Here is a 13,445-nt window from a genome sequence, read left to right on the forward strand (position 1 = left end):
TGGAGGCCAGAAGAAGTCATTGCACTCTTTGGGACGGGAGTTGCAGGTTGTAGCTGCCAAGTGGGTGCTGGGAACTGAAGTGTGGAAGAGCAGCCAGTGCTCTTATCCACTGAGCCATCTCTCCAGCCCATTAGCCATGTTCTTATTGTTACACATGAACAGTGGAGGGGTGTTGATCCCAGGGAGGGCCCCCAGAGCTGCAGAGTATTTGGGCCACCGCCTGTAGTTCTGGTCTTACCCACCTGGGCTGACATGGTACCTGGTGAGGCACTTGAGGCTATGCGAGCTCTTAGACCCTTGTCAAGTGGAAGGATTCCTGAGTTGTATGTATGCTGTAGGACTTACGATAATAAAGATTCTGTTTTGTCTTTCAGTCTGTATCTGTTTAAACTGGGGATTGCACCCCAGATCCAGGATTTGCTGGGAAAAGTGGACTTCACAGGTACTCGGATTTGTCTCCTCTGCAGTCTAGTGACTAGGAAAACATGCAGGTGCCTTCTTCCTCCCGTGGATGGTACCCCTTCCCTCCTTCCTCTAGCCCAGTGGCTCTCAGCCTTCCTAACGCTGCAACCCTTTAATACAGTTCCTCATGTTCTGGTGACCCGCAACCATAAAACAATTTCCTTGCAAGTTTATAATTTAATGTTGCTGCTGTTATGAAACATAATGTAAATAGTTGGTATGTGACCCCTGTGAAAGAGTCGTTCAACTCCCCAAAGGGGTTGCAACCCACAGGTTGAGAATCACTGCTCAGTACCAACAAGGGGAAACCCGCCATCTTGGTTTCTTTCCTGATCTGTGATAAGTATCCCAACAAAATATCCCAGTAAGAATAACTTGAGAGAAAGCGTTTATCATAGCTCACGTTACAAGGTTCACTCGACCATGATGGTGAAGTCAGGGCAGGAGCATGAAGAAGCTGGCCATATTGTGGCCACCATCAGAGAAGAGATCTGTGAATGCATGCTGTATGCTGCTGCCCAGTTCCCTTTCCCCGTTTATGCAGTTCAGAATCCTGGCAGGAAGGTCCACTCACCATGAGCGGATCTTCCCACCACAACCAAGGTAATCAGGAACATTTCTCACGGGCAGATACCCATCTCCCAGGTGACCCCAGAGTCCGCCAGACTGACCTATCTTGCTTGTGCCTACCTGGCCCCCCTCCCCCGTACTGTGGAGTCAAAGACTCAAGCAGATTGTTTAGAAATGGCTCTGTCTTCCTGAGGAAGAGTGTCTCTTTCCCGCCTTCACCTCTGGCAGCTTCCTTTGATTTATTTTTTTTTCTGTTGTCCTTTCAGAGGAGGAAATCAGTAATATGAGGAAAGAACTGGAGAAGTACGGGATCCAGATGCCAGCCTTCAGCAAAATAGGTGGCATTCTGGCCAACGAGCTGTCTGTGGACGAAGCTGCGCGTAAGTCGGCCTTGTGTCCACGCTTGTCACTGGCCTGCAACTTGCCCATGTGTATTTGCTGATCTCAATGGTGTCAAACAGCTTGCTTAGGAGATACTTTAAGAACCCCAAGGTTTTGCTTTTGTTTTGATGATGATGATAATTCTGGTTTACTCACCCCAGAAAGAACAGCTGCAGCCAGATGAAGTGAACATAAATAACTTCAGGATTTTATTGTCTCCGTAAACAACATCAGTCTAGAGCCGGACCATTTAACCCTTTCCTCATCTTATCACCTCTCACTTCAAGACAGTCACATCTCTTCATAGGCAGCATCCTCTGAGATCTGCAGTTGGGCTCAAAGGGCTCCAGCCTCAGCACTATCTTCTTTGCAGACTGAACCTTTGGGGGCAGAATAGGCTTCGTCTGCCCATGCAGCCCCTCTGCTTCCTGTCTAATGCCGCTTTTCCTGGCAGAGAATCCTTGCCCTTCTTGTCCTGCATCACCTTATGAGACTGGTGAAGGACACATTCCTTGTAGACAGTCCAGCAGGATTCAGGAATGCCCACCTTATTTGCAAAAGCACTGTCAACACTAAGAACCCTGACATTTTTGTCCTTAGTATTGTAATTATTTGAAAGTGTTTGCACACAGCCAAATCGTTGCTTTTGGGTTTTAAAATTGTGTCTGTGTAATGAGAAATGTAGAGATTTCAGAAATATTTTTTATTTCACAAAGCATAGTTCTGCTTGCTGTGCCTTTGGATTTCGGTGGTTAGGGTAGATGCTGCTATAACTCTTTTGATGTTGCAAGCTAAATCAGACATCTCTTAGAACCACCCACTTGCTTAAGGCTGTGTTGTCCTGAGCATGAAGCAAGGGCTAACTCTGTGTCCTAGTGGATGGCATAGCCCCTGGTTCATCTCAGTGCCTGAATAACTAGATAGAGAATACCACAGACACTGTGATCAAGACCATTGAAGGGTGTGCTTGCAGAGATTGCATGATTTGTCCAATGTCTCTTTTTTTATTGTGCTGTATATGTGTATGCAGATATGCATGTATGCATGAATGTACTGTATGTGTAAGACAATTTATTCCTCAGGAGCTGTTGACCTTGTTTTTAGAGGCAGGGCCTTTTGCTGGGACCTAAGGCTAGAAAATTTGGCTTGGGTAGCCAGCTAGTTAACTCCAGATATCCACCTGTGTCCACCTCCCTAGTATTGGGATCCCAAGCATATATCACCATGCCTGGCTTCTTAAATAAATGCTGGGAATCAAACAAGCACTTACCAACAGTGCTATCTCTTAACACCTGAGGTTTCTTTTACTTACTGGGAACTAAATAAGACAGTAAAACTGCTTGAGTTTATTATATCAATGTTGTCGATGTTTTTTGCTAATTAAAAAAAAGTCTCCTTTCTCTTTACTTTTTAGTACATGCTGCAGTCATAGCTATTAATGAGGCTATTGAAAAAGGAGTGGCCGATCAGACCATTATAACACTAAGAAACCCAAATGCAGTTTTAACCTTCGTGGATGACAACCTCTCACAGGAGTATCAGAAGGAACTCTGGGAATCCAAAAAGAAAAAAGAGGAAAATGCAAAACTGAAGGTACTTAGTTAAAGTCTCAGGAACCCGTGTGCTGCTGGATGTGGTAATGAGTGACTGACGTGAAAAGCGTTAATATTGACCTCAGTGATTTATAGATCAGCTGCTTTGGTCTCTCGATTTGGTTGGGATGGAAGGGTTGGCTAGATGACCCTAAATTACATCACATAATTAGGACTGAACGTCAAGTTATGAACTTACTGTTTTACCCAAGAGGCGTAGAAACAGTGGCTTCAGAACATCCTAGTTCAGTATCATCTCAGGCTCCATGCCAACTATGAAAATTGTGTATCTATGCACAGACATTAATAATTCAACAGGGAAATGTTTAGAGAGGACGTTTCTCATGCTTCTCCCCATTTTCCCAATACTAAGCCCATCTTATTTGAAAGCATCCTCTTCTCCTAATGAGAAAACCTATTCCTGGCCCTAACTCTAAACTCACCTACTTCTTGGATGGTCTTTGTGGACAACTTCATCTACATTGAAACTTCTACTCAACATCAACTTTTCTCTCATTAAATTATGAGCTCCAATGCTTTATTTAATGTCTTTTCCTTGTCTGGTGGCTTTCAGCAGCTCCCATCTCGGTGGTCCATCTTCCTTGAGAGTCTCAGCTCACCTTAATTATGTAAGTCTTGGTTCTAACAGTTCTCGACGATAACCTCTTAGAGTCTCTTCCTTCTCCCTCTTTCTCTTGGGGGTCTTTCCAGCCTTGCACTGATCTTTTTCTGTTCCTCCTGTGTTGTCATACACGTGTTGAGGAAATCAGCTAGTAACTCCAAGATGCCCCTCCCATGTCATCCTCTAAACTGCCCCTCCCACGCCATTCCCTAAACTGCCCCTCCCACACCATCCTCTAAGCTGCCCCTCTCATGCCATCCTCCAAACTGCCCCTCCCACACCATCCTCTAAGCTGCCCCTCCCATGCCATCCTCCAAACTGCCCCTCCCACGCCATTCCCTAAACTGCCCCTCCCACACCATCCTCTAAGCTGCCCCTCCCATGCCATCCTCCAAACTGCCCCTCCCACACCATCCTCTAAGCTGCCCCTCCCATGCCATCCTCTAAACTGCCCCTCCCACCCCATCCTCTAAGCTGCTCCTTCCACACCATCCTCTAAACTACCCCTCCCACATCATTCCCTACGCTGCCCCTCCCACGCCATCCTCTAAGCTGCCCCTCCCATGCCATCCTCTAAGATGCCCCTCCCATGTCATCCTCTAAGCTGCCCCTCCCACGCCATCCTCTAAGCTCCTCCTCCCACTCCATCCTCTAAGCTCCTCCTCCCACATCATCCTCTCCATTCCTGCAGATTTCGCATTCTGTGCTCCTAATACATCTCCCTGACAACAACAGAGGAAGGGTCGTTCCCACTTGTCCTTGTCACGCTTGTTCCATGTTCTGCCTCCATGGTTTGAGGTGACTGCCATCTTGCCTAGAATTCTTTATGTCCCCTCTCTCCTGTTCCTGACTGGATTCTGCTGCCTTTTCCTGCCAACTTGAATTCATTCTCTGCCTCCCAGTCCCACACACTGACCTCCAGGGTTTCCACAGGGCTCCTGCAGACCCTTCCTCCTGGGTCTCCCTGGTTTCCTGTTGTTCTCTCACCTAACCCCTCTCAGAACGTGAGATGGCAGGGTTAATGTTTAATTCAGATCTGCTATCACCTCACCAAAAACCTGTCCTGGTTCTCTTTTTCCTACTTACAGTAAGTACAGGGCCAGGCGTGATGCTGAACACCTTTGGGTCCAGCACTTAGAAGGCAGAGACAGGCTGATCTCTGTGAATTCAAAGCCAGCCTGGTCAACAAATTGAGTTTCAGGCCAGACAGAGCTACATAGTGAGACCCTGTCTTAAAACAAACAAACAAAGTTAAGTACAAGTGTTCAGTTTGGTCTTTGGGGTCTTTTACAATGTAGACCATCTTTTGTCTACCATAACAAACAGGCCAAGCTGTGTGCCTTCTTTTTTTTTTTTTTTTTTTTTTAACTGAATGGCGCTGCCTGTGACCCATTGCTCATCCTGGACTTCATGATTACTCTGTTTCTCCTCTGGGCTATCCTCAGTTGCTACCCTGGTTTAGATTTTTCTTTCCAGTTGAGTTTGTCTGTGCATATTCATTATTTGTTGCTTTTAGTTTTTTAGATGGACTCAAAGGAAATTTCAAGTATTTCACTGTTTGCCTCTGTAAAAGTTGCCACATTGAGTGATCCCTTTTAATATTTTCCTGTTAGAAACGTAGCCTTGTTCACAGTGGCAGGGCCTGCTGTCATCTGTGTCGTTCTTGCTGGGTGTGCCTCCCTTAGAGCCTTGCACTAAGTGGGTATCCTACAGATGCTCGTGTTGATTACAGACAAAAAGGAGCAAGCTCCCTTTGTCTTTTGTTTGAGTTTCATGTTTTGGAAACATCGAATTGAAGCTCAGGGATCAGTGAAGACTTTGTTTTGCAGAACAGCTGTATTTCAGAGGAGGAGAGAGACGCGTATGAGGAGCTGCTGACACAGGCAGAGATCCAGAGCAACATCAATGCAGTTAATAGTAAGTGACGGATGATGTGTTGGAAGTGGGTATTTCTATAAGGTGTGAACTTCCTATGCCAGAATCGCTGCAGAGCTCTCCACTTGTAACTTGCAAAGCTGCCTTACGTAATGGGGAATCTAGCAATGCAGCTCATCATTGTGATGCAATGTCTGACAGCCCCCTTCACTGATATCAACCCTGGGCCACACACAGCATGTTAAAGTGTCCGGAAACTGGTTCTGTCCTGCTCTGATGTGTGTCATTTTGGCTCTGTCCCTTGTAGGACTGACACTGACTGTTATTTAGCAAAAGATTACAGCTTAATGGTCATGGGTCCTTGCTCTTGATTGCATGATAGCGTTCTGCTGAAATTAGACAGGGTATTATATTATGGGCACTTCTGTTTTTTACTCATTCCCGGGCTTTGGTTTATAGTTCTGAGATTTTTTTTAACAGCTTCCATGACCTTTTACTGCAACTGAATGAGACTATTGGCAGGCGAAGTGGAGTTACACGATAACAAGTTTGGTTCTGTGCTACTGAGCCTGTGTGGGGTCACGTAGTTCAGTTCCTCTCCACACCCTGTTCGGCTGAGTGACTGTGTTCTAGTTTCCCTCTGATCTGTGGTAAAGCACGTTGACCAAATGCAGCTTAGGGGAGGGAAGGATTTATTTGACTCACACAGGTCATAGCCCCTCACTGAGGGGAGTCAAAGCCCCAATCCAGCAGGAACTAGAAGCAGAACCATGGGGAAGTTCTGCTTGTTAGCTCTACTGCAAGCTCGTACTCAGGAAGCTGAGTTCGCTTTCTCGTGCAGGAGCCCCTGGCCCAAGGAAGGGTGCTGCCTACAGCGGGCTGGGTCCTTGTAGATCAATAACAATGAAGACAGTCCGCCATCGACATGATCAAAGTCCAGTCTGACCTGCGCATTCCCTCAGTTGAGAGTCCCTTCTCAGGTGACTCTAGGCTGTTTCAAGTTGATCGTTAAAGCTAACTAGAACAGACTATGAAACATAGGTAAGTTAGGTCGTTAAAAAGGAACAAATGTGAATCCATCAGTCATTAGACTTTTCCTCCATCTAATAAGAGTTATTTTTACTTGGACATCAGAATAGACTGTAAGGAATTCGCTTTGATATTTATTATTTCTACATTATTCTACATAGCTCATATTTTCCCCAAACTCTTAATGATGTTCTTCTCTGGCGTGGGGTGTATTGCAGAGCCAGAGGAAGGGTGACCCAGGACGTGACCACGTGCGTGGGAGGATTGTTTATTAAGGGAAGGGGGGGGTGCTCCACAGTGCGGGTCAAGGGAGGGAGAAAAAAGGGAAGGGGATGGATTTAACACTGGTATATATAAGAATCTGTGTAGGCGTGGTTGTCCGTTGTGGTGTTTCTGGGAAATGTAGTCTTCCAGTCCGGCGGGGTGAAACTGATCCTTCTGGGAGGTGTGATTCTCATGGGATGAGGACCATCCATGAGAATCCATTCTCATCCCATGAGAATCACATCTCCACCCTTTTTGGTTTATTAAAAATTTGGGGGGGGGGAGTCTTAGTGGGTAGGGAATGGGGGCGTAGCCCGGTCTCATAGCTGCTTCCTGCTGACTTTGTGGGCGTCGAGGGATTTTTTTTGGGGGGGGGGTGTTCGATGTCCTGGTGTCCTGGTCCCATTTGCTGACGTCCTGGGATGGTTCCGGTGTGTCCTGGTAATGATGTCCTGTTTACTGACGTCCTGGGATGTCCTGGTGGTCCGTGTCCCGGGGATGGCTGATTGAAACCGCATCCGTTGGTGTCTTGAGGAACTGGGTTGTCGTTAGGTGCTGGAAAACAAGAATCGCATTAGGAAAGGAAAGATTAAGTGGGGGGGAATATGAGGTGGAGGCTTAAGGATTAGAGGTAGTGGGGGGCTTTAGGTTTTTTTTTGAGGCCAAGAGTGATAAAAAATTAAATGATACTTATTCCGTTTGAATACTTATTTTGTTCGTGTCCAATCCGTTCAAGTGTGTCAAGCTGGCTTCCTAGAACTTAAAGAAAATGCCTTAAAAGAGAAATAAGGTTTTTTGACCATATTTATCATCTGAATCCCTTGTCTCCGTGAGCGATGATGATTCCTATAACGACAACTAAGTAGTTATTTAGAATTTAGAGGTCATACATAGGAAAAGGAAAAGGAAGAGGGTGTGTTAGTGTAATAAAGAGTTAAGTGTAGATGGAACCGTTATTTTTCTTGTACTGAAGTTGGTGTCCTCTGGAACTTGAGAGAGCAAGGTCCTGTCTGAGTTACTGTGAATGAGGAATCTTTTTGAGTTGGAGGAGTAAATGGTTTAAGGTGTGACAGGTGAATCCAGTGAGGAAGTCCTTCGAGCTTGGCAGCTGTGGGAGTTAGAAGAATTACTCTGAGGGGACCCTGCCATTTAGGGGAAAGGGGTGAGGGACGTTGACCTGGGGGAGAAAATAGTACCTGTTCTCCAATCTTAATTGGTGGTGGACATGGATTAGCACATGGTCGAGGTAATGAGTGATCAGTGAAATCCCACAGTAGCGAGCGTAAGTGGGTTAGTAATGGCGTGAGCAGGTGATCAGGTAGGGGGGAGGTTTTAGGTGGAAGGCCAGGGGTTAGAACCGGCCGTCCATACATGAGTTCAAAGGGTGAAATAAACAGCGGGCTCTTTGGTAGGGCCCTGAGTCTAAGAAGGGCCAAATCAATGAGATAAAGAGTTGGTTCTTCTAAAGAAATCAACAAAATAGATCTTTTCCAAACTCACCAAAAGGCAGAGAGAGAATATCCAAAATAACAATAGACAGGGAGGAAATCCAGAGAATCAAGAGGTCGTACTTCGAAAACCTGTACGCCACAAAATTGAAAAACTTAAAGGAAATGGACAAAATTTTCTCAATAAATATCACTTACCAAAATTAAATCAAGACAAAATAAGCAAATTAAATAGAGCTATAACTGCTAAAGAAATAGAAATAGTCATTAAATATCTCCCAAGCTAAAAAAGCCCAGGACCAGATTGTTTCAGTGTAGAATTCTACAAAATTTTCAAAGAAGAACTAAAAACCAATCCTCCTCAAATTGTTCCACACAATAGAAACAGAGGGAACATTGACAAACTCTTTTTTTTATGAGGCTACAATTACCCAGATACATAAACCACACAAAGACATTACTAAGAAAGAAAATTACAGACCAATCTCACTCATGAACATTGATGCAAAAATACTCAATAAAATATTAGCAAAATGAATTCAGGAACACATCAGGAAAGTCATCCACATTGGTCAAGTAGTCTTCATCCCAGACATGCAGGGATGGTTCAGCATACAAAAATCTATCAGTGTTATCCACCATATACACAAACCAAAAAAAAAAAAAATGATCATCTCATTAGATGCTGGAAAAGCCTTTGACAAAATACAACATCCTTCACAATAAAGGTCTTGGAGAGAGCAGGGATACAAGGAACATACCTAAACATAATAAAGGCAATATACAGCAAGCCAACAGCCAGCATCAAACTAAATGGAGAGAAACTCAAAGCGATCCCACTGAAATCAGGAACAAGTCAAGGTTGTCAATTCTACCCATATCTATTCAATACAGTACTTGAGATTCTAGACGATCAAGGGGATACACGTCGGAAAGGAAGCCAAACTCTCACTATCTGCTGATGATATGATAGTTTACATAAGTGACCCCAAAAATTCTACCAAGGAACTTCTACAACTCATAAACACCTTCAGTAATGTAGCAGGATGCAAGATTAACTCAAAAAGTCAGTAGCCCTCCTTTATACAAATGATAAATGGGCTAAGAAAGAAATCAGAGAAACATCACCTTTTACAATAATCACAAATAGCATAAAATAACTTGGAATAACTCTAACCAAACACGTGGAAGGCCTGTATGACAAGACGTTTAAATCACTGAAGAAAGAAATTGAAGAAGACGCCAGAAAATGGAAAGATCTCACATGCTCTTGGGTAGGTAGAATTAACATAGTAGAAATGGCAATCTTACCAAAAACTATCTACAGATTCAATGCAATGCCCAGCAAAATTCTTCACAGACCTCAAAAGAACAATACTCAACTTCATATGGAAAAGCAAAAAACCCAGGATAGCCAAAACAATACTGTACAATAAAGGAACTTCTGGAGGCATCACAATCCCTGACTTCAAATTCTACTACAGAGCCACAGTACTGAAAATATTGTGGTATTAGCATAAAAACAGACAGGAGCACCAATGAAACTGAATAGAAGACCCAGATATCAACCTACATACCTATGACCACCTGATTTTTGACAAAGAAGCAAAAAATATCAAATGGAAAAAAGAAAGCATATGCCGGGCGGTGGTGGCACACGCCTTTAATCCCAGCACTCGGGAGGCAGAGGCAGGCGGATCACTGAGTTCGAGGCCAGCCTGCTCTACAAGAGCTAGTTCCAGGACAGGCTCTAGAAACTACAGGGAAACCCTGTCTCGAAAAAAAAAAAAAAAGAAAGAAAAAGAAAGCATATAACAAATGGTGCTGGTAAAACTGGATATCAACATGTAGAAGAATGAAAATAGATCTCTACCGCCATGGACAAAACTCAAGTACAAATGTATCAAAGACCTCAAAATAAAGCCAACCACAATGAACCTCATAGAAGAGAAAGTGGGAAGTACACTTTAATACATTGGCACAGAGAACCACTTCCTAAATATAACCCCAGTAGCACAGACGTTGAGGGCAACAATTAATAAATGGGACTTCCTAAAACTAAGACGCTTCTGTAAAGCAAAGTACACAGTCAACAAGACAAAACGGCAGCCTACAGAATGGAAAGAGATCTTAAAACAAATTGGACAGAGGACTGACCTCCAAAATACACAAAGAACTCAAGAAATTGGTCATTTAAAGAATAAATAATAAAAAAAAATGGAGTACAGACCTAAACAGAGAACTCTCAACAAGGAATCTAAAATAGCTGAAAGACACTTAAGGAAATGCTCAACATCCTTAGCCTTCAGAGAAATGCAAATCAAAACAACTCTGAGATTTTATATTACACCTGTAAGGGAGGCCAAGATCAAAAACACTGATGACAACTTATGCTGGAGAAGATGTAGGGTAAAGATAATACTCCTCCATTGCTAGTGGGAGTGCAAACTTACATAGCTGCTCTGGATATCAGTATGGTGATTCTCAGAAAGTTAGAAAACAACCTTATATACCCAGCAATACCACTTATGGGTATATAACCAAAGGATGCTCAATCGTGCCACAAGGACATGTGCTCAACTATGCTCATAGCTGCATTATTTGTCATAGCCAGAACCTGGAAACAACCTAAATGCCCCTCGGCTGAAGAATGGATAAGGAAAATGTTGTACATTTACACAATGGAGTATTACATAGCAGAAAAAAAGAATGACATCTCGAAATTTACAGGCTAATGAATTGATCTAGAAAACATCATATTGAGTGAGGTTACCCAGACCCAGAAAGACAAATATAATATGTACTCACTTGTAAGTGGCTTTTAGACCTAAAGCAAAGAAAAATCAGCCTACAATTCACAATCCCAGAGAACCTAGACAACAAAGAGAACCCTAAAAGAGACATACATGGATCTAATCTACATGGGAAGTAGAAAAAGTCAAGATCTCCTGAGTACATTGGGAGCATGGGGATCATGGGAGAGGGTAGGAGGTGAGGGGAGAAGAGAAAAATATATAGCTCAATAAAAACAATTTTAAAATCTGAAAAAAAAAATCTGCCAGTGAAGACTAGGAATATTGACAAGCTCATCCCAAACTTGAGGGTTATTGGATTAATGCCAAGGCATTTGCATTCATAGTAGCCGGTTACTGGCTTTGGCAGCAGCTTTGGTGATTATGCCCTATTCTCTCCTCAAAGTCTTCAGTTGTGTTAGGACTGCAGTCATTCCTCAGGGTTGTCATGTGCCCTCTAAGGTACTCTATCAACATTCAGACTAGGTATTTTGTTAAATGCAGAATGCAGAAAAAGAAGCAACTTCATGGGGGAGGGGAACAGAAAAATAGGGTTTTTTATAATTTAAATTTGATCTTATGTGTATGAATGTTTTTCTGCATTCATATGTGTGTGCACTACGTGGCATGTCTGGTGTCTACGGAACTCAGAAGAAGACAGTGACTCCCCCAGAGCTGGAGTTATGGGTGGTTGTTAGCTTCCTTATGATTGCCAAAACCAAACCCTGGTCCTCTGGAAGATCAGGAAAGACTCAACACTGAGCTACCTCTCTAGCCTCAAGAAAAGATAGTTTTAAAGGGATGATTTTCTGGAATATATTTATAAAAATACTTACCAGCCAGCCATACAAACCTACATAAAAAGTTCTCCGAGTAAAGGAAAGTTCTGCGGTTGTAATCCCAGGTAACCCTAGATCCAGCCGGAAGGCTGTGGAATGCTAACACACAGGACACATCACAATCGCTGTCTTCCTTTTTGGAATCCTTTCCTTTATCAAGTGAGTTCAAAGGATAAAAGAGAAATGTTTGGGCTCTATGGATCCTCTATGCTAAGTGTACTTTTGGGGTGGTGGTGATTTGAAGGGTTCCTTTATTCAAGCCTCCTGCTCTTGAGTGGCATTTCTCAGGAGAAACTTCAGGGAAGCTCCTTGGGAGATATAGCGTCATCCTTCAAAGGGGGTTAGATTAATTTTAGCTATTGCGTGACCACTGCATTAGGCAGAAAGACAAATGCATGTCTGTTTTTCCTGGTACCCAGATGCCTTCCTCAGAAGGCAAATCTTGCAGGCTTTCTCTGGTTTTCTCTTGACTGGGGACAGCTCATCTTTCCTTCCCCTTGTTGGACCAGCAGTTAGGCTACTGTGTTGTGTTCTGAAAACTCTGTTGACTTCATCATTCCAGGCACCCTTCTTTTAGTCACTAAAGCTTTTTGTAGTGTGAATGTTACAGCTGATGGAGAGATTAGGCATTTAGGGTTGTTTCAGAGAGTACAAGAGCAGGGTACCAAGTTCTGCTTTGGGTTTCCATGATTCACTGGGAGGATACAGCATCAGGACAGAGCTTGCTCCTGGTCTTCATTTAACTTAAAGATTTGTGTAGATAGAGCAGCGGGCTGTGTTCCTGCCGCCCGGCTCCCGGCCGCCTGGCTAGCTTACACCCCGAAATAACAACACACAAATTGTATTCATTTAAACACTGCCTGGCCCATTAGTTCTAGCCTCTTACTGGCTAACTCTCAAATCTTGATTAACCCATTTCTAATAATCTGTGTAGCACCACAAGGTGGCAGCTTACTGGGAAGATTCAGCATGTGTGACCTGGAAGGGCTGAGAATAAACAGACAGAGCACTATGTTCCAACTTAACCTACAAATGCGATTCACAAGATGGGAAATCCTCAGAATACAAGTAGTTTGAAGGCATCATGGGTGAGGTGGCAAAAGAGCCAGTCCTGAAAGAGAAGCTTTTGGGGTCCAAAGAGATGGCCCAGCGGGTAAAGAACTTGCCGTGCAAGTGTAAAGACATGAGTTCAAATCCCCTGAGCCCATATATAAAAGCTGGATGAAGCAGTATACGTCTGCAACCTCAGGAGTTCTATGGTGAGGTAACAAATTTCCTGAGGCTCTTGGGCCAGCTAACCAGGCATGCACGGCGGCTAGCAACAAAAGAGGTGCTGTCTCAAACGTGATGGAAAGTGCAGACTGGCACCTGAGGTTGTCCTCTGAGTCCCACAGGTGCCCACACACTGGCACAAATGCACACCACACGTGTATCATACGCACACAAAAGGAAGGCTTTTGTGAGGGTGTCAGGCTAACAGGAGCTATCCAGAACTGAAGGTCCATTGGTGCTGTAGTTCTTCAGGGAGCTAGCTGCAGGCATTTGAGGGACTACAATCACTGAGCAGAGGA

At 43.9% G+C, this 13,445-nt stretch overlaps 1 protein-coding gene across 1 annotated transcript in view; it reads left to right on the forward strand.

The window, feature by feature from the left end:
- Positions 1-13,445, forward strand: part of Iqgap2 (IQ motif containing GTPase activating protein 2) — a 280,863-nt gene that overhangs the window by 163,343 nt on the left and 104,075 nt on the right. Inside the window, exons 6-9 of the mRNA XM_038321192.2 lie at positions 375-442; positions 1,299-1,412; positions 2,828-3,006; positions 5,457-5,544. Coding sequence (XP_038177120.1) covers positions 375-442; positions 1,299-1,412; positions 2,828-3,006; positions 5,457-5,544 — 449 coding nt within the window. The remainder of the gene's footprint in view (positions 1-374; positions 443-1,298; positions 1,413-2,827; positions 3,007-5,456; positions 5,545-13,445) is intronic.

Source organism: Arvicola amphibius, chromosome 3 (genome assembly GCF_903992535.2).
Source record: "Arvicola amphibius chromosome 3, mArvAmp1.2, whole genome shotgun sequence".
NCBI classification, from domain to species: domain Eukaryota; kingdom Metazoa; phylum Chordata; class Mammalia; order Rodentia; family Cricetidae; genus Arvicola; species Arvicola amphibius.